Source organism: Heterodontus francisci, chromosome 12 (assembly GCF_036365525.1).
Source record: "Heterodontus francisci isolate sHetFra1 chromosome 12, sHetFra1.hap1, whole genome shotgun sequence".
Lineage (NCBI taxonomy): Eukaryota > Metazoa > Chordata > Chondrichthyes > Heterodontiformes > Heterodontidae > Heterodontus > Heterodontus francisci.
This window is the reverse complement of record NC_090382.1, coordinates 15,682,349-15,710,119: the sequence shown is the minus strand read 5'-3', so window position 1 is coordinate 15,710,119 and position 27,771 is coordinate 15,682,349. Positions and strand designations below refer to the sequence as shown.

At 43.1% G+C, this 27,771-nt stretch overlaps 1 protein-coding gene across 8 annotated transcripts in view; it reads right to left on the bottom strand.

Annotated features, from left to right (window-relative positions):
* Window positions 1-27,771, bottom strand: part of LOC137375763 (ran-binding protein 17-like) — a 1,067,965-nt gene that overhangs the window by 793,188 nt on the left and 247,006 nt on the right. For all 8 annotated transcript variants that reach the window (XM_068043152.1, XM_068043155.1, XM_068043154.1 and 5 more), the window contains 2 exons: window positions 18,725-18,897; window positions 8,803-8,996 (listed from right to left, as the gene is read on the bottom strand). In XM_068043152.1, coding sequence (XP_067899253.1) covers window positions 8,803-8,996; window positions 18,725-18,897 — 367 coding nt within the window. The remainder of the gene's footprint in view (window positions 1-8,802; window positions 8,997-18,724; window positions 18,898-27,771) is intronic.

Genomic DNA, 27,771 nt, shown 5'->3' with positions numbered 1-27,771 from the left:
TTTGTGAAATGCACAAGGTTTCTGTTTTGCTTAGTAATCAACATCATTTTTGACCCTGGTCAATATACAACAACTACTTGATATGCATGACACTTCAATATAATTTAAGAATCATCACATTTTTTACGCATTTGAGTTTCCAAGGGATTCTGCAGCAAGCCTCCACAATTCAACCCATGAATTGGAACATTGGGCCACACATTCAAGCCATAACAGAAACACTTGGTGACATCTTCAAACAATTAAGAGGAAAACACCAGCCACAAAGGGAAGTATCCTCAGGTAAACTTCAAACATATATAGAATAAGTAAGTTCATACTTATATAGTGCCTTACCAAGTCCACAATGACCAAAGTGCTTACTCATGATGTATCATCATTGTTGCAATAATTAATTTACACACAAGGTCCCCCAAAATAGTAAAGAAAGTGAATGACTAATTTATCTGTTTCAAGTAGTGTTGGTTGAGGGAAGAATGCTGGCCAGGATACCTGGACAGACAGGCAGGACCTCAGTATAACATCATACTGATAATACAGCAGCTTTAGGAATTTAGTATTGCACTGGATTATGAGATCAAGTCCCGAAGTGGAACTTGAACCCATGACTTTTCACTCATGTGGGAGACTATCTACAGAGCCAAGCTGACACATATGGAGTAAGATAGAACTTACGTTTATATTGTATCATTCACAACCTCTGGATGTCCTAAAGCACTTCACTGCTAATGAATTATTTTTGAAGTGTGGTCAATTGTAATGCAGAGACATGCAGCAACCAATTTGGCACAGTAAGATCCCATAAACATCAGTAAGATTATTGACCAAATGGTATGTTTTGGTAATGTGAATTGAGGGTTACAGGATACTCAAGAGCTTCCCTGCTGTTTTTCAAATAAAGTAACACAATCTTCAACTTCCATCCACCTGACAGGTAAGATTGAGCAATGGGCTAACATCTCATCTGAAAGATGGCACCTCTGACAGGGCAGCCCTTCCTCAGAATGGCACTGCTGTGTCATCCTGGATTATGTCCTCAAGTCTCTGAAGTTGGACTTGAATCCATGACCATCTGACTTAGAAATAAGAATTAAGGGTGGCACAGTGGCTAGCACCGCAGCCTCACAGCTCCAGCGACCCGGGTTCAATTCTGGGTACTGCCTGTGTGGAGTTTGCAAGTTCTCCCTGTGTCTGCGTGGGTTTCCTCCGGGTGCTCCGGTTTCCTCCCACATGCCAAAGACTTGCAGGTTGATAGGTAAATTGGCCATTAGAAATTGCCCCTCGTGTAGGTGGTAGGGAAAATATAGGGACAGGTGGGGATGTGGTAGGAATATGGAATTAGTGTAGAATTAGTATAAATGGGTGGTTGATGGTTGGCACAGACTCGGTGGGTCGAAGGGCCTGTTTCAGTGCTGTATCTCTAAACTAAACTAATGCCACCACTGAGCCAATGCTGAAACCTAAAGTTAATTAAAATTATTTAACAAAAAAGAGAGTAGAAGAGCGCTCACTAATGCATATTTACTCTTCCGTATAGATCAAAATTCTACCTGGATTGTGTGTCTTTCTTGACAACACTTTCAAGAACTGATTTTGATTCAAACAAGGAGGATAGCTTAGCAAAGCTAATGCACCAATTGTTTCACTCTCCTGGGCATGATGTAAGAGATTGCCTTTTGCCCGATAGGAGATCTTTCTCTCACCTCTCTTTCTTGTGAGCTTATCTATTGTAAAACTATGGTGAGTCTTTCACTGAATATTACATTATAATTCCTATAGGCTCTTCCTCCTCTCTGTGGCTGAGATCAGTTAGTAAAGGTAGCATTTAGCTGAGCCAAACAGACCAGGAGATTTGGGGTTCAATTGCTGGCCAAATTTGTGTCAAATTAGCTAATTTTAGCTGGAATGGCAGATGGGAGCTGCAATTGATCTCAACGCCTTGAGTCAGGAAAGAGAAAAATCAGACAGATTGCTGCTCCAGATCTCAATCCAATACCCCTTGCTGGGAAGTTCAAGCATGTGGACATCAGGCGAGGGATGTGATACTCCTCACACCATGGTCAACATTCACTGCCCAAGTGCATAGAAAAACACTGATCACTTGGGTGAGGTACTGCAGGGCAACCAGAAACTAGAGAGGAGAAAGACAAAAAATAGTCCAGGGCATTTTGCGAAATGTTGTGTTGGTCATGCATAGCTATCCAAAGCAGGTGGAAATCAAGAATATTTCTCCTTTCGCAATATTTAGGGTAAATTGGTGTAATTAATTTCTTAAGAATGAACTCTGTTTCCTTGTCCTTTTCCCCTGCTCTATAAGAACATAAGAAATAGGTGCAGGAGTAGGCCATACAGCCCCTCAAGCCTGCTCTGCCATTCAGTAAGATCATGGCTGATCTGATGTACCTTCCCAGAAAAAAAAATCAGTTTATTAAATACAGACCTTTTCTAACTCCCTACCCCCCATTTATAACCTTCCTAGCATTAGTGTTCAATATATGAAAGCACTATGAGTTGAAATGTTCATACATTTCATACAACTGGAGTCCCTCGATACTGACAAAATCACCAGCAAAGCTGGATTTATCTTGCTGAATTACTATTCTAGTAAAATACCCCAAGCCACCAAGCTCTTAACAGTTTAGCTTCAAGGATGATCTGAATCAATTTACTGGTGAAAGGCACCGTTAGACAGCATGGCATTGGAAATTTCCCATGTTTTATTTAGCAGTGACATCCTGAAACACAAACCATGAATCAGCATAAGACCACTGTGGATTTCTCAAAGCCATCACCACCCTACTTAGAGTTTCTGACTAATTAAGAGCTGATTAGATGGGGAAATAGAAATCAGTGCCGGAGGTTTGAATCTCTGCACAAATCATTTGAACAGTTGTCAACTGTGACACAAGAGCTGCAACTCTAAGGGGAAAACAAATAAATATATATAGCTATGCAGTGCTTTCTGTTGGCACTAAGGAAGAAGAATAGCCAAACTGGGTGCTCTGCTGTACTTAACACAGTGAAATAAGTGGCCACCTGTCTAAAACACTTCCACAAGTGGGAAAAGATGTACCTTTGAAAATAATGTTGCTAGCAACTATATGGAACTAGATTTGAAAAGATGTCTATCTCAACAGAGCCACAGCATGGGCAGTGGATAGTCACTATCAGTGCTTAGCAACCATTAGGAAATGATAGTCGCAAAGCTCTTTGCGCTCATTTAAAAAATAAATATATAAACTCTGAACAAGGTTTTTGGAAATCTGGTTGCTCAAGAGACAATACTATTTCTAGATGAAGTGCTGTTACAAAACCACTGTTAAATAGAATATCGAAAGCTTACATTATAATTTCTTTGCCTCAATTCCCCATTGTTTTCTTACGATAGGCCCAAGCCGAACAGACCCCCGTTTCCTTGCCCAACTGGCCATTCTTCATGTGCTGTAAGTTTAGACAGTGAGTATTGACAGGATATCAAACTCTGGAGGGCATCACAACTCTGCACACTCCTCTACTTGTCTTTTAGTCCACACTCATGCAATTCCAGCATGTGTCAGGAACAGGACCTCTGGATGATTTCTGCTCCTCACCCCATATAGTATTCTAAACACTGTACTGGCTGATGGGAATCAAACCTGGGACCTTGTGATCTCTTTGGTTTTGTCCACAGCCACTAAACCATCAGAAGACCTTAGCCTAAATTTTTGCCAATTCCCGTAAGAATCTCCTGAGGAATGGAGTTCTTAACTGTATGCTTGCTAATCAGACCAGCTGAAACAGCATTATCAAAGTGACCTCTCTGAGTAACAGTGGAGCAATTAGAAAATGGGTAATCAATGCCTCATTGCAGATCACATTTACATTTTTCTTTCCTTTTTTACCATTTACCCATTCTCTTCTAAAGGTAGTGATGTTTCTTGAGGTGAAATTCCACAGAATGCACTCTCAGTACTGACCTAAGCAATCATTCCTGAGTCGGGTAAGTGAGCGTCACAATGTACCCAGCTACGGATGGGGAGAGGCATCAGCTAAGGCTAGTCTAATTTTTTTATCTATCATCAGTTCACACTTCCAGTAGTTGCTGGACAGTGATCAGGAGTAGGAAATGTGACTGGCAGCACTCCTGCTTGACCTGGGATTATTGTATTCCCTTTTCAGTACCACCAGAGCCAAGTTCTGCTACCTCAGGGATCAGATTTGTCATTTTTTTGGTCTGTATGGGTTAATGCCACAATATTACCCACTCAACTGTCAAAACTGAGTTTTTTTCTTGAACGTACAGTAAGAAAAAAGGCAACATTGACCCAATAAAATGATCCCAGGTGCTCAAGAAGCAAGCTTAGAAATTCCGCAAAATAAATTTGATCAAAAACGTATCAAACTTGGAAATGCTTTTTCTCGATGCACAGTTTTATGTTGCATTTTGATGTGCACATCGGTGTCCCAAGAAATAGACACAAACCATATTTTTCTACTGAAATCAGATCTGAATTAGTGGATTTCATCTGCAATTCCCCAGCTTAAGTTGTGGGTTCAAGCCCCACTCCAGAACATGGGCACACAATTTAGGCTGATTTAGGGAGTACTGGGTGTCAAGGAGGGCTGTCCTTCAGATGAAATATTAAGCAGAATTGTCACCTTCAGATGACTGTTAAAGTTCCAATAGCACCATTCCTGGTGATGTGGCCAACATTTCTCCTTCAACCACCACTACCAGAACTAGGCTGTCTGTTAATCTGTTAATTGTATATCAATTGTTTGATTATATGCAGGTGGAGGGTGTTAGTTGGGGGTCTTATTTGAGCATTTATAAGCAAACACTTACTAAGACTGGTGGAAGATTTGAGTGAGGAGCTACATGTTTGTAATCCTTTTACCCTGTACAATAAATGTGAAACTGAGTAAAGATAGGCTCTGGCTCCTTCCACAACAAGCTTTCTGAAGTTTAACATAACTCTTTATTGAATTTATGCACAAGATGGTTACCATGATTACCTAAATAACAGCAGACAATGCATTTCAAAGTAAATCACTGAACATGATGTACTTTGAATCACTTCTCTGAAGCCTGATGAAACATTTCATAAATGCAGTCTGGCTGTCTTTTCTCAAAACTCCTTCCCTTCCTTTTAAAGTCATGGCCCTTTAAAACCTAGGTTTGATGACTAATTATTGATTTACCTCGTCTTCTGTCTTACTATTTTTAACCGTGGTGCTGTCCTGCACTATGGGCCCTGGTGCCTCTCTTATATTTCTCAAATTTAAACAATGTACACTGATTGCCTTAGCCGCCAGTCTACAACACCAGTGACTTCACATAGTCTGTGAAGCTGTATTTCTTTACCCAAGTGCATTTTGACTGAGGCAGTAAAATTTACGTGATATTTGTCAGGTTGCTGTAATTCAGTCTGGTGAATCTGATTTATTTCTTCATTCAGCTTAATGATGAACTGTACTATAGGGGGGAACTGCTCTTACAGTGAAGTACTAAAGCCATCAAAGGATCTTAAGTCCACAATTTTGCCAATTCCAGCTACAATCATCTCAGTAATGGATTTCCTTCTGCTAACTTAAAGAGCATTTTGTTTTAAAAGAAGCGCTTCTCCTGCGGGGAGAAAGATTTATGGTCACCAAGTAGCAGGTCCCCAAGGAAGCTCAACACTTTTCACCAAGCAGAGACGTGCATTCCCACTCGGCTGAAATCAGCAAGCAGCTGGAGAGTGGCATACATTCCCATCCTGCGAACAAGATAGGGCACAGAGCGATATCCAAAACCTGATACCATCATGGTCAGGGTAACAAAATGAGTGTATTCAGTAAAACAAAGGAACCGGTCTGTGGTTGAACCAATTGGTACAGTCAGGGATCTGCGCCCCCACCGCTCATAGAATGCAATAGAAACATATTCCTCCTCCTTGTTTTGTTCTATCCTATATAGGGATGAGTTTATCTTCCAGTCTCCAGACTTCATGAAAGATCTCTCTTTAGATGCTGACAAACCTGCTGCTTATCCCGCAGTATTTTCTGTTTACTCGAACAGATTTTCAGCGTTTGTAGTTTTGTTTGCTTTTTATTTGTTTAATGCACAAATATTCAGCTTCAATCACTAGTCTGGACTGAGTTTGCTGATCTTAGCCAGAGTGGCAATAGGGACACTGCAATGAGCCTTAGAGACCCTGGGGTTGGGAATGAGGGGAAAAAAATCTGCCATGGTTACAGCCCATGCATACTATCCAATGAAAGAGAGAGAGAGTATGAGTGTATGTATGCATGTTTGATTAACAGGAAAGGACAGAAGTGGGCTCGCCACACCGCTGAATAGCCTGCCAGCACTATATTCGCTTCACACATGAAAAATGGCCACTAAGGTAAGGTATAAAAAAGGCAGCTGGAACCATATGTGGCTCAGCACCCTCAGGAGAGCAGGGGAGCAAAAACTATTTGCAAAAGAGCACTATAATTTGAAATTGTTCTCAAAGTGAGTAAACAGAGCAAGGTTAAGATTCTGTGATAAAACAAGTTACAGCAGGGGACCACCATAACTTGTGCATCTCAACTGCCCTCCATTCATTGTGCCACACAAAAATCTACAAGATGCTTTCTAATACAATAAAAGCACACAACCTCACTTTTCAAGGTTAATATTTTAAGATGGCTGCAATGTACTTTTTGTGAAGCTTCACTCTCAAAGTTTCTCAGTGGAATTTGCCTTTCGTTGACATCACTAAATAACCCTAAATACACGATAAGACTTGCAGTTTTTGGAGTCATTGCTCATATAAAATAAAAGGGTATCCAACAAAGATGTCACCAGAATTTGTGCCACACAGCGTAGGGCTGATACCACAGCACCAAGAAAGCTGATGCTGTATTGGCTGACAACTCACAACAGCAGGTGTTGCTGACACTGGGGGGTCGTTCAATGCCCTGTTCACCTGATGTGCTATAAAATGCCCCTGAAGCATCAGTGACACTCAGAGCCAATGGATGTTCCATGTGCAAGGCTTGTTATGATCCTTGGTTTGACGCGAATGAGGGACCCCTTTGTGATGCAGCTGGGACGTCTGAGCAGCACAAATCCAATCATTCTGAAACTCATCCCCACCATAGGCCTACTTCTACACCCTGAGTTTTCAAGAAAACCATACTAACTCTCTTAAAATGGCACTTATCATCTTTTTCCTCTATCTCGTACATCCTCCTCCCCCAGCTACACACTTTCATTTGTGGATGGAAGTCTCTGATACTCGTGAGCTGCTTCCTGTGTATTTCTATGAGGGCAACCTGTGAAACTTTCCCACTGATATTTCAATCTTCTCTCCTTCATGTTGAGAATCTCCTTGCCCGTGCTTTCCCCAGTGGCACAGACCAAGCTGGTTTTGGAATTGGTGTTTCAGGCAAGGCCTGCACCAAAAAGTCCAATTTTTGCCCAGTGAACAAAGAACAAAGAACAGTACAGCACAGGAACAGGCCATTCGGCCCTCCAAGCCTGCGCCGATCTTGATGCCTGCCTAAACTAACACCTTCTGCACTTCAGGGGCCCATATCCCTCTATTCCCAGTGGTTGGCCTTCGCCTTTCAATGGGGCCAACCTTGGTCTGCCACTTCTCCTCTTCAGTCTGCAATGGCCAGTCAATTACAGGAGGCCTTGTGGCCCCACCAACTCATTACGGGAAAAGCTGCATGACTGGTCAACATTCCTTACATTGGTGCTGGCAACTGACAGTGTGGTGACTGGGCACGAGGCCTGCAACATTAACTCCCCAGAACTCATATACATGTCTGCTGTCAGATTTCTGCCTGAACCCAGCACTAAGTTAAGTGTTTGGTGGGGAAAGGAGAAGCCTGCGACAGCATTCCTGTTTCACTTGTTGGAAACAAAACAATAGCTCACCTTTCTGGCCCTGGCTTCTGTTCCCAACAGGTTTGACCTGGCTGGAAAACTGTGTGGGATTCCCTACACAGGCCAGGCAGTAAGATTGCAGCCAGGTCCCGATGAGATAATAGGAAATCAATTGCAGATTTCAAGCAGGAGTCCAATGGATGCCCTACTCGACTGCTGCAGAGAGCAGGTTAATATCAGGACTGTGGGCTGGCAGCAGGATCAGAGGGAGTAAGTTGTACAGGGATCTTTAACTGTCTGCCTGGTTTCTGAAGGATCAGGGGATTAAAATTCCCCCTTCAAGTGAGACACAGTCATTTTGGTTTAAAAAGTCACTCATTTTGATGCTCGGTACTTCTAAACACTGCTGTATATCTTTAAAGGGTTTACCAATCTATCACTCTTTCTGATCATATAACATTTCTCAGATGTGTGCGCCCTCCAGAGACACATTCTGGATAAAATTCTCCATACATATACACCACCTTGGTCTGTGCCACTGGGGAAGGCACGGCAAGGAGATTCTCAACATGAAGGAGAGAAGATTGAAATACCAGTGAGAAAGTTTCATAGGTTGCCCACATACAAACACCCAGGAGGCAGCTCAGGAATATCAGAGACTTCCATCCACAAAGGAAAGCTGGGGGAGGAGGATGGAAGCGATTGAGGAAAACGATGATATTAAGTGCCACTTTAAGAGAGTAAGTATGATTTTCCTGAAAACTCTGGGTGTAGAAGTAGGCCTGCAGTGAAGAGAAGTTTTAGAATGATTGGATTTGAGCTGCACTCCACACACCCCTCAAGTAACAGCATTTGAACAAGGCTTTGTGCAAAATTTAAGCAACTGAATGAAGCTGCAGGAGGAGTTCATTTCATTTTACACACGTGAGGGTTTTGAGAGCAAACCAAAGGTTACTCACCTTCCTGGACTGCAATTTCTATGTTCCTGCCACTGGGAGAGCGCAGGAGTTCCTGGTAGGTCTGAGCAGACTGATCAAACAGCTGCACAAGCAGGGCACACGTTTTCTCGTATTCGCAGCGACTCACAGTACACAGTTGCTCCAACTGCTGGAAGACCAGGCCTGTGTCATCCAAGGGATCTTCCAAACCATCCCTGCAGAATAGAATGAGGAAAATAAATATCCAGCTATAATCACAGCATGCATACTTAAAGTAAGTTTTAATAATTAAAATTGGCATTCCACGGGTTGTTAGATGGTAAATATTGGTTCCTTAACCCTTTTATCTATTCACAAAGCGATAAAATTAATGATCAATTTCTCAAAATAGGCTGATTCAATCGAAAGTGTGATTTCTTAAAGTTAATTTCTCCTCTCCTTTGCTGAGGTTGGGGTAGAGTTACACAAATACCTCCAGTACCTCACTCAATTGGCTATTCATCATGTGTGAGCCAAGAAAGCGAATACCTACAGGCTATTGAGTTGTCAGGGCATCATAATCCTGTCCATGCTGCCATACAGACTGGCAACTCTCCAACAGGAAAAGCATTCATGAATGGAAATCCTGGGTGATTTCCCCCCCGCCCCCCTCCCTAACCCAGAAGCGTTAAGGCCAATTGTAGAGCCCCTATTGTCAGAGGAGGCTAAAGTGCAAGTTCTTACTTACAATTTACTCCACACATCAATCGAGTTTGCAACATTGAATGTCAAATGTCACAGATTTATTGAGCATACAATAATTGAACTTGCACTTAACAGCAGTGCTTACAACAAAGCCTAGCAAATTTTAGCTGGAGAACTCAAAATGTATTACAGTTCCGAGCTCAATATAAAGGTTGACCAGACCTCAATAAAACTCCAAAATATCTGTTCGAGCACCCACTTTTTATTCTTTTTCCTTAACCCTTTGATATGACAATGCATATGTTTCTATGTTACATACTTTTAGTTTAGAGATACAGCACTGAAACAGGCCGTTCGGCCCACCAAGTCTGTGCCGACCATCAACCACCCATTTATACTAATCCTACACTAATCCCATATTCCTACTACATCCCCAACTGTCCCTATATTCCCCTACCACCTACCTATACTAGGGGTAATTTATAATGGCCAATTTACCTACCAACCTGCAAGTCTTTTGGCTGTGGGAGGAAACCGGAGCACCCGGAGGAAACCCATGCAGACACAGGGAGAACTTGCAAACTCCACACAGGCAGTACCCAGAATTGAACCCAGGTCGCTGGAGCTGTGAGGCTGCGGTGCTAACCACTGCGCCGCCCTTTTATTAAAGGTGCATTCGATAATGCATTATTCAACACTGATTTGATTATATCCTTTCTTTACAGCCACAGATCAGTGTTACAATGATTGACATGGGTGAAAATAATTTTCAAAACATCTGTTTCTAACTCCCTTACTTGGCCAACAAGAGTCACACTAACTTTCTAGTTTCAGACTGTTGTCTTTCTCAGCTATGTGTGTGCCACGTAAGGCTTCAGGACTCCCTTCTAATCATAGAATGGTTGCAAGACAGGAGGCCATTTGGCCCATCTTGCCCATGTCAGCTCTCGGTAAGAGCAACTCGCCTAGTCCCACTCCTTGCCCTTTCCCTGTAGCCCTGCAAATTTCCTCCTCAGGTGCTTATCCAATTCCCCTTTGAAAGCCATAATCAAATCTGCCTCCACCACACTCTCAGGCAGCGCATTCAAGATTTTAACCACTTGCTGCACAAAGAACTGTTTGCTCATGTTGACATTGCCTCTTCTGCCAATCACCTTAAATCAGTGTACTCTGGTTCTTGACCTTTCTGTCAATGGGAACAGTTTCTCCCTATCGACTCTGTCCAGACCTCACATGATTTTGAACACCTCTACCAAATCTCCACTCAACCTTCTCATCTCTAAGAAAAACCACCCCAGCTTCTCCAATCTATCCATGCAATTGAAGTCCCTCATCCCTGGAACCATTCACGTTAACCTTGACTGCACCCTTTCTCAAGCCTTCATGTCTTTCCTGAAGTGCAATGCCCAACATTGGACACAATACTCCAATTGAGGCCAAACCATTGTTTTATAAAGATTCAAAATAACTTCCTTGTTTTTGTACTCTCTGCCTCTATTTATAAAGCTCAGGATCCCACATGCCTTTTAAACTACTTTTTCGCCTTGACCTGCCACCTTAAATGAATTGAGCACATATACCCCCAGGTCTTTCTTTCCTGCATCCCCTTTAGAATTGTACCCTTTAATTTATAATTGCCTCCCTTCATTCTTCCTGCTGAAATATATCACTTTACACTCCACTGCATTAAATTTCATCTGCTGCTTGTCCACCCATTCCACCAGCCTGTCTACGTCCTCTAAGTTTATCACCATCCTCCTCAAAATTCACAATATTTCCAAGTTCTGTGTCATCTGCAGATTTTGAAATTGTGCCTGTACACCCATGTCTAGGCCATGAACACATATCAAAAAAAGCAGTGGTCCTTGTCTCGACTCCTGGGGAACCCAACTATATACAGTCCTCCAGTCTGAAAAACAACTGTTCACCACTACTGTCTGTTGCCTGTCACTCAGCCAACTTCGTTTCCATGATGCCACTGTCCCTTTTATTCCATGGGCTTCAGTTTTGCTGACAACTCTGTTATGTGACACTTTATCAAATGCCTTTTAGAAGTCCATGTACACCACATCAACCACATTACCCTCATCAACCCTCTCTGTTACCTCCTCAAAAAATTCAATCAAGTCAGTTAAAGACAATTTGCCTTCAACAAATCTGTACTGGATTTCCTTAACTAATCCACACTTGTCCAAGTGAGTGTTAATTTTTTCCAGAATTATCATTTCTAAAAGCTTTCCCACCACCAAGATTAAATTGACTGACCTGAAGTTACTGGGTTTATTCTTACACCCTTTCTTGAACAACAGTGTAAAGATATGCAATTCTCCAGTCCTCTGGCATCAATTACTTATATGCTTTGAATGTGATAAAACATCCCAAGGCAGTTTACAGGGTATTATAAAACTAAGTATGACAGCGAACCACAAAAGGAGATATTAGGTCAGACGACCAAAAGCTTGGTCAAAAAGGTAGTTTTTAAGGAGCTTCTTAAAGGAGGAAATCAAGGTGGAAAGGCAGACAGGTACAGAGAGAGGGTATTCCAGAACTTAGGGCCCAGGCAACTAAGGCACGGCCACGAATGGTGCAGTGATTAAGATCAGGGATGCACAAGAGGCTAGAATTAGAGGAGTGCAGATATCTTGGAGGGTTGTGGGGCTGGAAGAGATTACAGAGATAGGGAGGGCCGAGGCCATAGAGGCATTTGAAAACAAGACTGACATGAAGTGTGCAAATGTATACTGCTTGACCAGGAGCCAGTGTAGGTCAGCAAGCACAGGGGTAACAGGGGAACGGGACTTGGTGCACGTTAAGATACAAGCAGCAGAGTTTTGGATGACCTCAAGTTTACAAAGAGTCGAATGTGGGAGACCCGGCTGGAGTGCATTGGAATAGTCAAGTCTAGAGGTAACGAAGACACGAACAAGGGTTTCAGCATCAGATGGGCTGACAGAGGCGAAGCCAGGCAATGTTACGGAGGTCAAACAGGCAGTCTTAGTGATGGCAGGGTTATGAGGTTGGAAGCTCATCTCTGGGTCAAATGTGACACCAAGGCTGCAAACAGACTGGCTTTATCTCAGACTGTTGCCAGGGAGAGGGATGGAGTCAGTAACTAGGGAGCGGATTTTGGAGCAGGGACCAAAAACAACGGCTGCTATCTTTCCAATATTTAATTACCCCACATCTAAGGACAATTGGAAGATTATGGCCAGTGACTCCGGAATCTCTGCACCCTCAGCATCCTCAGTGGCATCACATCTGATCCAGATGATTTATCAACTATAATTACTTCAGCCTTTCTAACATCACTTTATCAATTGTTTGTCCATCCAGTTTCTCAACTACTTCCTCTTTCACTATGACTTTGGCGCATCATCTTCCTTGGTAAAGACAGATGCAATGTTCTTATTTAGTACCTCAGCCATGCCCTCTGTCTCAATGCACAGATCCCCTTTTAGGCCCTTAATCGGCCCCACCCCTCCTCTCACTACCCTTTTACGAAATATATGCCGATAGAAGATTTTTGGATTCCCTTTTATGTTAGCTGCCAGTGTCTTCTCATACTCTTTCTTTGACTCTTTTATTTTCTTTTTCACTTCCACTCTGAACTTTCTATATTCAGCCTGGTTCTCACTTCTGTTATCAACCTGATATCTGTCATACTTACCCTTTTTCTGCTTCATCGTACTCTCTAACTCTTGTGCCATCCAGGGAATTAAATCGCTCTCTCCTTTGGCAGGAAAGGGAGATTTCCAGCCTGCCTTCTATCCATGCTGTTGTACTTGGTGACCTTTCCTTACCCATGTCTCCTGTTAACTTTTCTCATGAAGTAGGTGGTTACAAACTTCGAATTATAGACATAGAAACATAGAAAATAGGAGCAAGAGTAGGCCTTTCGGCCCTTCAACGCTGCTGCGCCATTCATTATGATCATGGCTGATCATCCAACTCAGGAGCCTGTTCCCGCTTTCACCCCATACCCTTTGATCCCTTTAGACCCAAGAGTTATATCTAACTCCTTCTTGAAAACATACAATGTTTTGGCCTCAACTGCTTTCTGTGGTAGCGAATTCCACAGGCTCACGACTCTCTGGATGAAGAAATTTCTCCTCATCTCAATCCTGAAAGGTTTACCCCGTATCCTCAGACTATGACCCCTGGTTCTGGACTCCCCCACCATCGGGAACATCCTTCCTGCATCTACCCTGTCAAGTCCTGTTAGAATTTTATAGGTTTCTATGAGATCCCCCTTCACTCTTCTGAACTCCAGCGAATATAATCCTAACCGACACAATCTCTCCTCATACGTCAGTCCCGCCATCCCAGGAATCAGTCTGGTAAATCTTCACTGCACTCCCTCTACAGCAAGAACATCCTTCCTCAGATAAGGTGACCAAAACTGCACACAATATTTCAGGTGTGGCCTCACCAAGGCCCTGTATAATTGCAGCAAGACATCCCTGCTCCTGTACTCGAATCCTCTCGCTATGAAGACCAACATACCATTTGCCTTTTTTACCGCCTGTTGCACCTGCATGCTTACCTTCAGCGACTGGTGTACGAGAACACCCAGGTCTCGCTGCATATTCCCCTCTCTCAGTTTATAGCCGTTCAGATAATAATCTGCCTTCCTGTTTTTGCTACCAAAGTGGATAACCTCACATTTATCCACATTATACTGCATCTGCCATGCATTAGCCCACTCACTCAACTTGTCCAAATCAGCCCGAAGCCTCTCCGCATCCTCCTCACAACTCACCCTCCCACCCAGTTTAGTGTCATCTGCAAATTTGGAGATATTACATTTAGTTCCCTCATCTAAATCATTCACGTATATTGTGAATAACTGGGGTCCTAGCACCGATCCCTGTGGTACCCCACTAGTCACTGCCTGCTATCCATCGCAATACACTACCCCCAATTCCATGCGCTTTAATTTTACATGCTAATCTCTTATGTGGGACTTTGTCGAAAGCCTTCTGAAAGTCCAAATAAACCACATCCACTGGCTCCCCCTCATCAACTCTACCAGTTACATCCTCGAAGAATTCTAGTAGATTTTTCAAGCATGATTTCCCTTTCGTAAATCCATGCTGACTCTGCCCGATTCTACCACTGTTCTCTAAGTGCTCTGCTATAAAATCTTTAATAATGGACTATAGAATTTTCCCCACTACCGACATCAGGCTGACTGTCTATAATTAAGTGGGGTTACATTAGCTACCCTCCAATCTGCAGGAACTGTTCCAAAGTCTATAGAATTTTGGAAGATGACCACCAATGCATCCACTATTTCTAGTACTTCATCAAGTACTCTGGGATGCATACCATCAGGCCCTGAGGATTTATTGGCCTCCAATCCCATCAATTTCCCCAATATCATTTCTCTACTAATACTGATTTCTTTCAGTTCCTCCCTCTCACTAAGCCCTGTGTTCCCCAACATTTCTGGCATGATATTTGTGTCCTCCTTTGTGAAGACAGAACCAAAGTATGCATTTAGTTGGTCAGCCATTTCTTTATTCCCCATAATAAATTCCCCTGTTTCTGACTGTAAGGAACCTATAATTGTCTTCACCAATCATTTTCTCTTCACATACGTATAGAAACTTTTACAGTCAGTTTTTTATGTTCCCCGCAAGCTTGCTCGCGACTTCTATTTTCCCCTTCTTAATCAATCCCTTGGTCCTCCTTTGCTGAATTTTAAACTGCTCCCAATCCTCAGGTCTGTTGTTTTTCCTGGCAAATTTATATGCCTCTTCCTTGGATCTAATGCTATCTCTAATTTCCCGTGTAAGCCATGGTTTGGCTACCTTTCCCATTTTATTTTTGCACCAGACAGGGTTAAACAATTGTTGCAATTCATCCATGCGCTCTTTCAATGTCTGCCATTGCCCATCCACCGTCATCCCTTTAAGTAACATTTCCCAACCCGTCATGGCCAACTCGCGCCTCATACCTTCGTAGTTTCCTTTACTAAGATTCAGGACCCTTGTCTCAGAATCAACTACGTCACTCTCCAACTTGATGAAGAATTCTATCATATTATGGTCGCTTGTCCCCAAGGGGTCTCGCACCAACAGACTGTCAATTATTCCTCTCTCATTGCACAACACCCAGTCTAGGATGGCCTGTTCTCTAGTTGGTTCCTCAACTTGCTACATACTTCTAACTATTTTAAGGTATTACAATATAAGAATCATACATCCCTACTTAACAAAGTCTAAAAGTTAACATGACCACAGTACAAAGAGAAATCATTACCAGTATACATTTGCACACTTCATGTCAGTCTGATAAACCTATTCCTTGCACTACCACTGTCCTGACAGAGACCAGTTAACTTAGCATGTCATGCAGGCCCCCGCCTGCCAAGAATGAGGGACATTAATTTCGCCACATGGACATTAAATTTCAAATTGTTGCTGGGAAGAAGAGAAGAGGACTCTGCAGCAAGCTCAAAGCACAGTAACAAAAAAACACTCTTCAAAGATTGCCTCAAACTTTTCCACTTTATCTTTTTTTCTGCTCTTTTCTGTCCCTATCTGCATGTGCATATCGCGTATGCATACTAGCATGGGTGCGTCATGTACCTGTAGGCATTAACCGAAGTAGAGTTTAAGTTTAAGAAATTTCACATTTCTTCTTTAAATCTAAGAAAGCCTGTTTGTGCTCATTTCAAGGATTCACCAAGGGGAAGCTCAAAACAGTGTGTTTAAAATTAAACCCTGTTACAGTAAGACCAGGTGAAGACTAAGAGAGACCCCTAGACACCTTTCTCTGCTGGTTGTAACAGCGCAGAACAGGGATCAAACCTTAAATAAGAAACAGAAAATTCTGGAAATACTTAGCAGGTATGACAGCATCTGAGAGAGAGAAACAGAATTAACATTGAAACACTAACTCTGTTTCTCTCTCCACAGTTGCAGCCAGACTTTGAGTATTTCCAGCATTTTCTGTTTTTATTTCAGATTTCCAGTATCTGCAGTATTTTGCTTTTGTATTAGGGACCAAAACTTCCTGATTTGATTGGCACAACAACTCACACCTTTAACCATCTGACCCTTTGGTATATGTAATTGAGATTTGTGAAGAACAACATCATGCATTTATATCGCACTTTTAACATAAGAAAACATCCAAAGTGCTGCTCAGCAGCATTATAAAATAAAATTTGACACCCAGCCACACGAGATATTAGGGCAGATGAAGAAGTAGGTTTTAAGGAACATCTTATAGGAGGAAAGAGAGAGACAGAGAGGTAGTGAGAGAAAGGGGTGGGGGGAGAAGAGAGAGAGAGGGAGAGAGCGCTCATGGCCTTGCCAGCTGAAGGCACAGCCACCAATGGTGGACCAATGAAAATCGGGGATGCTCAAGAGAACAGAACTGAAGAAGCGCAGATTTCTCGGAGGGTTGTGGGGCTGGAGGAGATTACAGAGATAGAGGGAGAGGCCATGGAGGGATTTGAAACAAGGATTGGAACTTTAAAATCAAGGCACTGCTTAACTGGGAGCCAATGTAGGTCACGGAGCACAGGGGTGATGAGTATACGGAACATTGTGCGAGTTAGGATGACGTCACGTTTCTAGAAACTAAACGTAGAAGGTTGGCCAGGAGTGCATTGGAATAGTCAAGTTTAGAGGTAACAAAGGCATGGATGAGAGTTTTAGCAGCAGATGAGTTGAAGCATGGGCAGGGTTGGGCAATGTTACAGAGGTGGAAATAAACTGTCTTAGCGATGGCACGGATATGTGGTGGGAAGCTCATCTCAGGGTCAACTATAATATCAAGGCTGCGAATAGTCCGGTTCAGCCTCAGACAGTTGCCAAGGAGAGGGATGGAGTCAGTGCCAAGGGAACGGAGTTTGTGGTGGGGCCCAAAGTCAGTGGCTTTGGTATTCCCAATACTTAGTTGGAGGAAATTTCTATTCATCTTGATTTGGATGTCTGACAAGCAGTTTGACAATTTAGAGATGGGAGGGATCGAGAAGGGGTGGTCTGTGCAATTCGTCAGAAATTGCTGTGGATAAAGGGGAACCAGTGGATGTACTGTACTTAGATTTCCAGAAGGCATTTGATAAGGTGTGACATCAAAGGCTATTGTGGAAAATAAAAACTCATGGTGTAGGGATTAACATATTGGCATGGATAGAAGATTGGTTAGCTAACAGAAAACAGAGAGTAGGCATAAATGGATCATTTTCCGGTTGGCAAGATGTAACGAGTGGTGTGCCACAGGGATCTGTGCTGGGGCCTCAACTTTTTACAATTTATATAAATGACATAGATGAAGGGACCAAAGGTAAGGTTGCTAAATTTGCTGATGACACAAAGATAGGTAGGAAAGTAACTTGTGAAGAGGACAGAAGGAGGCTACAAAGGGATATCGATAGGATAAGTGAGTGGGCAAATGGAGTATAATGTGGGAAAGTGTGAAATTGTCCACTTTGGCAGGAAGAATAAAAAAGAAGCACATTACTTAAATGGTGAGAGACTGCGGAGCTCTGCGATGCAGAGGGATCTGGGTGTCCTAATGCATGACTCGCAAAAGGCTAGTTTGCAGGTACAGCACATAATTAGGAAAGCTAATAAAATGTTATCGTTTATCGCGAGGGGAATTGAATACACAAGAAGGGAGGTTAGGCTTCAGCTATATAGGGCATTGGTGAGACCACATCTGCAGTACTCTCTACAGTACTGGTCTCCTTATTTAAGGAAGGATATAAATGCATTGAAGGCAGTACAGAGAAGGTTTACTAGACTAATACCTAGAAAGGGTGGGATGTCTTATGAGGAAGGATTGGGCAGGCTAGGCTTGTATCCGCTGGAATTTAGAAGAGTAAGAGGTGACTTGATTGAAACATATAAGATCCTGAGGGGTCTTGACAGGGTGGATGTGGAAAGGATGTTTCCCCTTGTGGGAGAATCTCAAACTAGGGGTCACTGTTTTAAAATAAGAGGTCGCCCATTTAAGACAGAGATTAAGAGAAATGTTTTCTCTCAGAGGGTCATGAGTCTTTGGAATTCTCTTCCTCAAAAAGCAGTGGAACCAGAGTCTTTGAATATTTTTAAGGCAGAGATGGATAGATTCTTGATAAGCAAGGAGGTGGAAGGTTATCGGGAGTAGGTGGAAATGTGGAGTAATCAGTTCAGCCATGAACTTATTGAATGGCGGAGCAGGCTCGAGTGGCCTACTCCTGCTTCTAATTCGTATGTTCTTATGTGAATCTGAGGTCAAATCCAGCCTGTGATGGGTGTACCTTATGATCAGAGGCACTGACTCCAGCCTTGAAGTAATGTAAGCTTTTGTGACTTCTGGTGCATAGATCTCCATCAGATGAGGTTCACTGGACTTAACGAAGGGAACTGATGCAACCATCCGCTGCCACAGACTCAGAAGATAGTGTACGCTGTTTGGAGCAAATTCCCAATGCTGTTTAAGAAAAAAAAATTAAATACATGATAAGTAACAAATATGGGAATTCTTAACTATTTTATATGATTTGAAATGTTTGGGTAAATTGTATTAAAATGGCCATCGGTTAGTTGTGTCTTTGGGATGCTTTTGTAAAATTTTCTTTTGGTACTGCTGTTAGTCTGAAAAGTCAACGCACATTGGTGCATTGAAAATAGTCTGCACCAATTCATTCAATGTGAACAGACTAAATGTATTTTTTTGATTTTATATTCACGTCTAATTGGCTAATAAACACCTCATTGTTGGTTTCCATGGGACCCTCTGTGGAACTATTTGATGTGAATTCCTTTGATGCTATATGCCTGGAGGTTAATTTCCTCTGCTGGGTGTTAAAACCTAAAAAATAGGTTTTAACTTCAAAGCCAGGGACTCTCATAAACTTTAGTCCTATACCCACTGTACCTCTACCTGTGAAGAGGACAATAAAGGCACCCATAAGAATAATCTGATGTATATTGTGGGGGAGACAGTGGAGTTGTGGTAATGTCACTGAACTAGCAATCCAGAGGCCTGGGGTAATGCCCTGGGGACATGGGTTCAAATCCCACCACAGCAGCTGGTGGAATTTAAATTCAATTAATTAATCAATAAAAATCTGCAATATGGTGCCATGAAACTATCATCGATTGTCATAAAAATCCACCTGGTTCTCTGATGTCCTTTAGGGAAGAAAATCTGCTGTACATGTGACTCCAGACCCAAAGCAATGACTCTTAACTGCCCTCTGAAATGGCAAGCCACTCAGGTGTCAATCAGGTGTCAAAGGGCAATTAGGGATGGGCAACAAATGTTGGCCTTGTCAGTGATGCCCACATCCCATGAAAGAATCAAAAAAAAAATTAATGACTGTGTTACTGAGAACTTGCTGGTAGGATCTTTAAGAACTTTAGACACTGGGATTAATATTCACATCATTGTTGTCAAAGGTCTCAGTTTTATCCCCTTATGCCCCCACCTCAATGAATTTCGCGCTCGGCATGACGTTGAGATCTTCTTCCGTCGCCTCCGCCTCCGGGCTCACTTCTTTGACCAGGAGTCCTCCCCCCGACCAGCAGACCCATTCACCCGCCTCCAGCATTCTCCCTCTACCTGGACCCCTCCCCCCGGCCTCTTACCCGCTCTTGATCTCTTCACTGAAAACTGTCGGCGAGACATTGGTCGTCTCAATTTCTCTGCCCCCCTCACTCACTCTAACCTGTCCCCCTCTGAACTTGAGGCACTCCGTTCTCTCAGGTCTAACCCCAACATGGTCATCAAACCTGCAGACAAGGGTGGTGCTGTTGTTGTATGGCGTACCGACCTCTACCTTGCAGAAGCTCAATGCCAACTCACAGACACTTCTTCCTAACTCCCTCTGGACCATGACCCCACCACCGAACATCAAGCCACCATCCAAATGACTGTCACTGACCTCATCTCCTCTGGAGATCTTCCCTCTACAGCTTCCAACCTCATAGTCCCACATCCCCGGACAGCCCGCTTCGACCTCCTTCCCAAAATCCACAAACGGGACTGTCCCGGCAGACCCATTGTGTCAGCCTGCTCCTGCCCCACTGAACTTATTTCTTCCTATCTAGACTCTATCTTTTCTCCGCTGGTCCAGTCTCTTCCCACCTACATCCGTGACTCTTCTGACGCCCTATGTCATTTTGACAATTTCCAGTTTCCTGGTCCCAACCGCCTCCTCTTCACTATGGACGTCCAATCGCTCTACACCTCCATCCCCCACCAGGATGGTTTGAGGGCTCTCCGCTTCTTCCTGGAACAGAGGCCCAACCAGTCCCCATCCACCACCACCCTCCTCCGCCTGGCTGAACTTGTTTTCACATTGAACAACTTCTCCTTCAACTCCACTCACTTCCTTCAAGTAAAAGGTGTCGCTATGGGTACCCGCATGGGTCCTAGTTATGCCCGTCTCTTTGTGGGATATGTCGTGCATTCTTTGTTCCAGTCCTACTCAGGCCCCCTCCCCCAACTCTTTTTCCGGTACATTGATGACTGTATCGGTGCCGTTTCCTGCTCCCACCCCGAACTAGAAAACTTTATCAACTTTGCTTCCAATTTCCACCCTTCTCTCACCTTTACATGGTCCATCTCTGACACTTCCCTTCCCTTCCTCGACTTCTCTGTCTCCATCTCTGGGGATAGGTTGTCTACCAATATCCATTATAAGCCCACCGACTCCCACAGCTACCTCGACTACACTTCTTCACACCCTACCTCCTGAAAGGACTCCATTCCATTCTCCCAGTTTCTCCGTCTCCGACGCATCTGCTCTGATGATGCTACCTTCCATGACGGTGCTTCTGATATGACCTCCTTTTTCCTCAACCGAGGATTTCCCCCCACTGTGGTTGACAGGGCCCTCAATCGTGTCCGACCCATTCCCCGCACCTCTACCCTCACCCCTCCCTCCCAGAACCGTGACAGGGTTCCCCTTGTCCTCACTTTTCATCCCACCAGCCTCCATATCCAAAGGATCATCCTCCGCCATTTCCGCCACCTCCAGCGTGATGCCACTACCAGTCGCATCTTCCCCTCCCTTCCCCTGTCAGCATTCCGAAGGGATCGTTCCCTCTGCGACACCCTGGTCCACTCCTCCATGACCCCCACCACCTCCTTCGCATGCAATCGCAGGAGGTGTAATACCTGCCCATTTACCTCCTCTCTCCTCACTATCCCAGGCCCTAAACACTCCTTTCAGGTGAAGCAGCGATTTACTTGTACTTCTTTCAATGTAGTATACTGTATTCGCTGCTCACAGTGTGGTCTCCTCTACATTGGGGAGACCAAGCGCAGACTGGGTGACCGCTTTGCGGAACATCTCCGCTCAGTCCTCAAGCAGGACCCTGAGCTTCCAGTTGCTTGCCATTTCAACACTCCCCCCTGCTCTCATGCTCACATCTCTGTCCTGGGATTGCTGCAGTGTTCCAGTGAACATCAACGCAAGCTCGAGGAACAGCATCTCATCTACCGATTAGGCACACTACAGCCTGCCGGACTGAACATTGAGTTCAATAATTTCAGAGCATGACAGCCCCCCCATTTCACTTTCATTTTTAGTTATTTTTTCTTCCTTTTTTTACATTTTTTACAATCTTTTTTTTGCATTTATTTCATTTCATCTTAGTTTGTTCAGTTTGCTTACCCACTGTTTTTTTTCAGGTTTGCACTTGCTGCTGTTCAATATTCAGTGTATTTACACCTAATCTGTACTAATGCTTTGTCTTTCAACACACCATTAACATATTGTTTGCCTTTGCTCCGTGAGCTTTTGGTCAGCTATGTGGCCTGGTCCAATCTAGACCTCCTTTGTTATCTCTTGCCCCACCACCACCTCACTTGCTTAGAACCTGTGACTTTTCTAATATTTGTCAGTTCCGAAGAAGGGTCACTGACCCGAAACGTTAACTCCGCTTCTCTTTCCACAGATGCTGCCAGACCTGCTGAGTGGTTCCAGCATTTCTTGTTTTTATTTCAGATTTCCAGCATCCGCAGTATTTTGCTTTTTATTAATATTCACATCCTTCACCTGGTGTTAATGGGGCAGTGACAGTGTCAAAATAGTTAGCAGCCTGGTAATATGAGATGTGGCAGGCTCCAACTTGAAAGGGGCCTGTGGCAAGTCTCTAAAGTATGCTTCTGTTTCAGGTGTTAAGGGCCTTTTAACACGTAAGTCAGTGTCCTCTTACATAAACAGGACAACCATTGCCATTTTAAGTCGGAACTGGTACACTCCGACCAGTTCCACGAGCAATGGAACCAAGGAGAGCCACCAAAGGCAAGTGCTGAATTATTTCTGAGGGCCCCGGCGGAGCAGGAGTTTTGCCCCAGGAATTCCCCCTTTGGGGTAACGTACCTTCACCCCTGTAGCTTGCTTGTCTGGCGGCCACTGTCCTAGCCCAATCTTGAGGCCTCAATCAGGCAAGCTGCACGTGTGCATCCACAGCTCACCTGCCAATCTGAATGAGGCTGGGACCACAAAAATCACAGTGGCCTCTTTCCTGCCGGGACAGAGGGCTGGCCAGCATCCCAAAAGTCAAAATAGACAATCGAGTTTGTGTATAGCGCAGTTTGATTGTTTTAACTTATTGCACCTCACTGATCTTTTTCCTTCAGCATATTATTTTGTCTAATAAATCTGGATATAATTTCACCCTGTACACAGAAATCTGGTGGTTATTTTTCTCTCTTATGAAGTGACAGCAGGAGTGGGTGGGCATTCTCTAATAATTATCTTAACCGTAATTTAGGATTAACTGGTGGACCCCTACTATGTAAAAGAAGTATTTTTGCCTCAAGATTTTCTGGTAGCTATTCCACTGACTGTCAATTGTTGAACAGAAATTTCTAAACTCCCAGGAAAATCAGGAAAGCATCCGGCAACAAAATTTAGAGGGAATGTCTGACCCTCAGTTTTCAAATAGGTGTGTTTGCTGACAACGCATCTACATGCTCATAAGCAGCCTCATGCACTTGAGCGTCAATGTCTGCGATGTTTTGGCAGCTACCAGTAGCAAAGATGGCGCTGCATAATACATCACAAAAACAAATGAAACCAAAATGGCCACTTCTGGTCCCCATTCCTGCTCCCCACAATGGGTTGTTTAACGAATTTTATTGATGATTATTTCAGGACACAAACCCAAATTTTAAACCAATGAGCATGTTGAATTAGTCATGTTCGCGCAGCAAGCCAGGTGCTGACGTAAGCTGTGCATGCACAGCCCATACTAGCAGCAACCGGCTGTTCTGTGCATGTGCGAAACTGGGAGCGCTCTGATGATGTTGGCGGGGGTTGGGGGGGGGGGGGGGGCGGTGCTGCATTGTCAGGAGTCACTTTGTTTTCAAATACATGCACATTCCTGGGTGGTTCAGTTTTGTATTTTATGAACAGCTCTTTGTTGTTTCTGAGAGGCTGTATATTCAAATGTTTAGCCCATTTTCCTCTTGATATAAAAAGACAAAGAGAGCTCTCTCTTGGGAGTGTGGGCATCCTACTAGGAAACAATGAACCTCCTCTCTCAATAATATACAGTTAAAATATTCTCTGAGTTTTGGCAGTTGCCTTTGGAGGATTCAGAAGGAGGAAGCTATGACACTTTCAATTTACAGGTAGACCAGAACAAGAGATTAGATGACTGCTTGGATTTGTAACTTATTTGTAATTTTACCATGCCAAGGAGGTAAGATGACACTCCTACAGTAATCTCAACACTGTATTCCATCGTTGTTAGATTAAATGGTTTTTTCCATTTACTTTAATCAAGGTCCATTGTGAGCCTATATTCACTTCTGAATGAAAATATTGTTGCGGCAAAAGATACTGCAGCACCCAATAGCAATTACTAAACAGGATTTGCTGTTAGGTAACCTGGGCATGTTACCAAAACTTCTCTAGCGATCCACCTGAGTGGTGTAAAATATGAGTGCCAAAACAAGCTAAGATAAAGAGGTTTGGAAAGAACCCAAAATCTTGACACCTGTGCTACGTTAATCCATGCATGGCAGAGAATAAAGGTTTCTGTTCATAACAGGGTCAATTCATGGAAATTGTTAGGCAGCTGCATATACAAGAAGGGTATTGCAAAATCACCTGGACTATACTAACAGAGGTAACACATCTACATGAACATACGAACTAGGAGAAGGAGTATACCAGCAAATTTCAACATGTCACTGAGTGTGTCCCAAGTGAAAATAATGCATGCCAGAGCCTAGAAATTGAGACATTCCCAAAGTGACTTTTGCCATTTTAAAATGAATTAAATAACACATGCCTTTACGAATAATGAACAAACAAACCTACTTATGAATTAGGAGCAAGAGTAGGTCACTCGGCCCCTCGAGCCTGCTCCACCATTCAATAAGATTATAGCTAATCTGATTGTAACCTTAACTCCACATTCCCACCTCCCCCTGATAACGTTTCACCCGCTTGCTTATTATTAGATTCTTGAATCTATCTACCTCGATCTTAAAAATATTCAAAGACTCGTGTTATAACTAAGGCGGGAGTAATGCATTGTTAATTCAGTCCCACTACTCCACAGGTCACAGCATATTAGTAAAGTTTCCCACCTACTGGAAATTAGCCAAATTAAACACTTTATTTATCTCCCAGAATAAGGCATACCAAACCAGGTTTCTTTGAACAATAACAAAATGAACTATTTATTAATAAACCAAGTTTTAAATGATGATGAGATAAATCTATATGTGCGAAAAGATTTGATAACTTCTTTTTCTTCATAACCCTCATGCACACACATACATTCAAAAACCAACGGTTAACCAGTTTTAAAAGGTTATTTTAAATTGTAACTGTTTCTTAGGAATAATAAAACAATTAGTTGTAACGGTCTGGTAGGATATTTCTGGATTGGTGAGGTGTCCCAGAGTCAAATAGACAGATGCCACTCAAAGTCTCTTCAGGTAAAATTAATGAACAGTCTGTGATGGGTAGGCGGTCAAGGCAATTTGTCTGCAGCAGGCATCACGAAGATTTTTCAGCAAAAGGTTGCAGCAACCGTATACTTAAATTTTAAGGGAGCAGTCTAACAGCAGAAACTTTCTTGAGATTTCAGGATCTTCCAAAAACACAAAAGGCAACAGGACTCACACTTGAGGCAGAGATTTTCCAGAGACTGGAGACAAGAGGAATTTTGCTACCTTCAATAATGGAGGCTTCATCTCAGCAAAGGAGCCTTTCTCCACAGAGAGCAGCAACTCCTCTTTTTCAGGGTCTTTTCCTCTCATGGGGTCTCTTTCTCTCTCCAGGGGTCTTTTCCTCCCTCCAGGCACAGCACAGCCCCAACTCAAATGTAAAATTCTTTTTTTTTTTTACAAAAGAGACAAGCATTCCTTCCAGGGAGAGTTCTTTTTCTGGTCTGCAAACCCAGGTCTCCAATAGCAACTAGCTTCTCAACCCAAAAGCGAAACTAAAAATTTTAACAACCTAGTCACAAGAGAGTCAGAAAATCTTTCTGGTTGCTTGGATACAAGTTTTACAGCCTGGAGTTCAAAAACCAAGTCTCAGCAGTCACTGTTCACAGAAAGTCCTTTTTTTCCAGTCTTAAAGGCACAAAGACCCCTTAGTCTTTAAAAAAAAACTCTTGTGATATTCTGCTTCCGCTGCCTTTTGAGGAAGCTTCCAAAGACTCACGACTCTCTGAGAGAAAAGATTTCTCCTCATCTCTGCCTTAAATGGGTGACACCTTATTTTTAAACAGTGACCCCTCATTCTAGATTCTCCCACAAGAGGAAACATCCTTTCCAAACCACCCTGTCAAGTCCCCTCAGGATCTTACATGTTTCAATCAAGTCGCCTCTCATTCTTTTAAACTGCAGTGGATACATGCCTAGCCTGTCCAACCTTTCCTCGTAAGACAACTTGCCCATTCCAGGTATTAATCTAGTAAACCTTCTCTGAACTGCTTCCAACAGATTTACATCCTTCCTTAAATAATTGTACACAGTACTCCAGATGTGGTCTCACCAATGCCCTGTATAACTGAAGCATAACCTCCCTATTATTGTAATCAATTACCCGAGCAAAAAACAATGACATTCTACTCGCTTTCCTAATTACTTTCTGTAGCTGCATATTAACTTTTTTGCGATCATGCACCAGGACACCCAGATCCCTCTGCATCTCAGAGCTCTGCAATCTCTCACCATTTAGATAATATGCTTCTTTTTTTATTCTTCCTTCCAAAATGGACAATTTCACATTTTCCCACATTATACTCCATTTGCCAGTTCTTTGCCCATTCACTTAACCTATCTATATCCCTTTGTAGCCTCCTTATGTCCTCTGAACAAGATACTTTCCCACCTATCTTTGTGTCATCAGCAAATTTAGCAACCATACCTTCGGTCCCTTCATTCAAGTCATTCATATAAGTTGCAAAAAGTTGAGGCCCCAGCACTGATCCTTGTGGCACACCATTAGTTACAGCTTGCCAACCAGAAAATGACCCATTTATGCCTAACTCTCTGTTTCCTGTTCGATAGACAATCTGCTATCCATGCCAATATGTTACCCCTTGCACCATGAGCTTTTATTTTCCGCAATAACCTTTGATGTGGCACCTTATCAAATGCCTTCTGGAAATATAAGTACAGAACATCCACCTTTATCCACAGCACTTTTTACTTCTTCAATGAACTCCACTAAATTGGTTAAACACAATTGCCCTTTCACAAAATCATGTTGACTCTGCCTGATTACTGTGTGTTTTTCTAAGTGTCCTGCTATAACATCTTTAATAATAGCTTCGAATATTTTCCCTATGACAGATGTTAAGCTAACTGGCCTGTAATTTCCTGCTTTCTGTTTCCCTACCTTTTCGAATAAAAGAGTTACATTTGCTATTTTCCAATGGAACCTTCCCCGAATTTAGGGGATTTTGGAAAATTAAAACCAACGCATCAACTATCTCACGATCTACTTCTTTTAGGACCCTCAGATGAAGTCCATCAGGGCTTGGGGACTTGTCAGCCCACAGCTCCAACAATTTTTTTTTTTTAAGAGATACAGCACTGAAACTGGCCCTTCGGCCCACCGAGTCTGTGCCAACCATCAACCACCCATTTATACTAATCCTACACTAATCCCATATTCCAACCACATCCCCACCTGTCCCTATATTTCCCTACCACCTACCTATACTAGGGGCAATTTATAATGGCCAATTTACCTACCAACCTGCAAGTCTTTGGCTGTGGGAGGAAACCGGAGCACCCGGAGAAAACCCACGCAGACACAGGGAGAACTTGCAAACTCCACACAGGCATTACCCAGAATTGAACCCAGCTCGCTGGAGC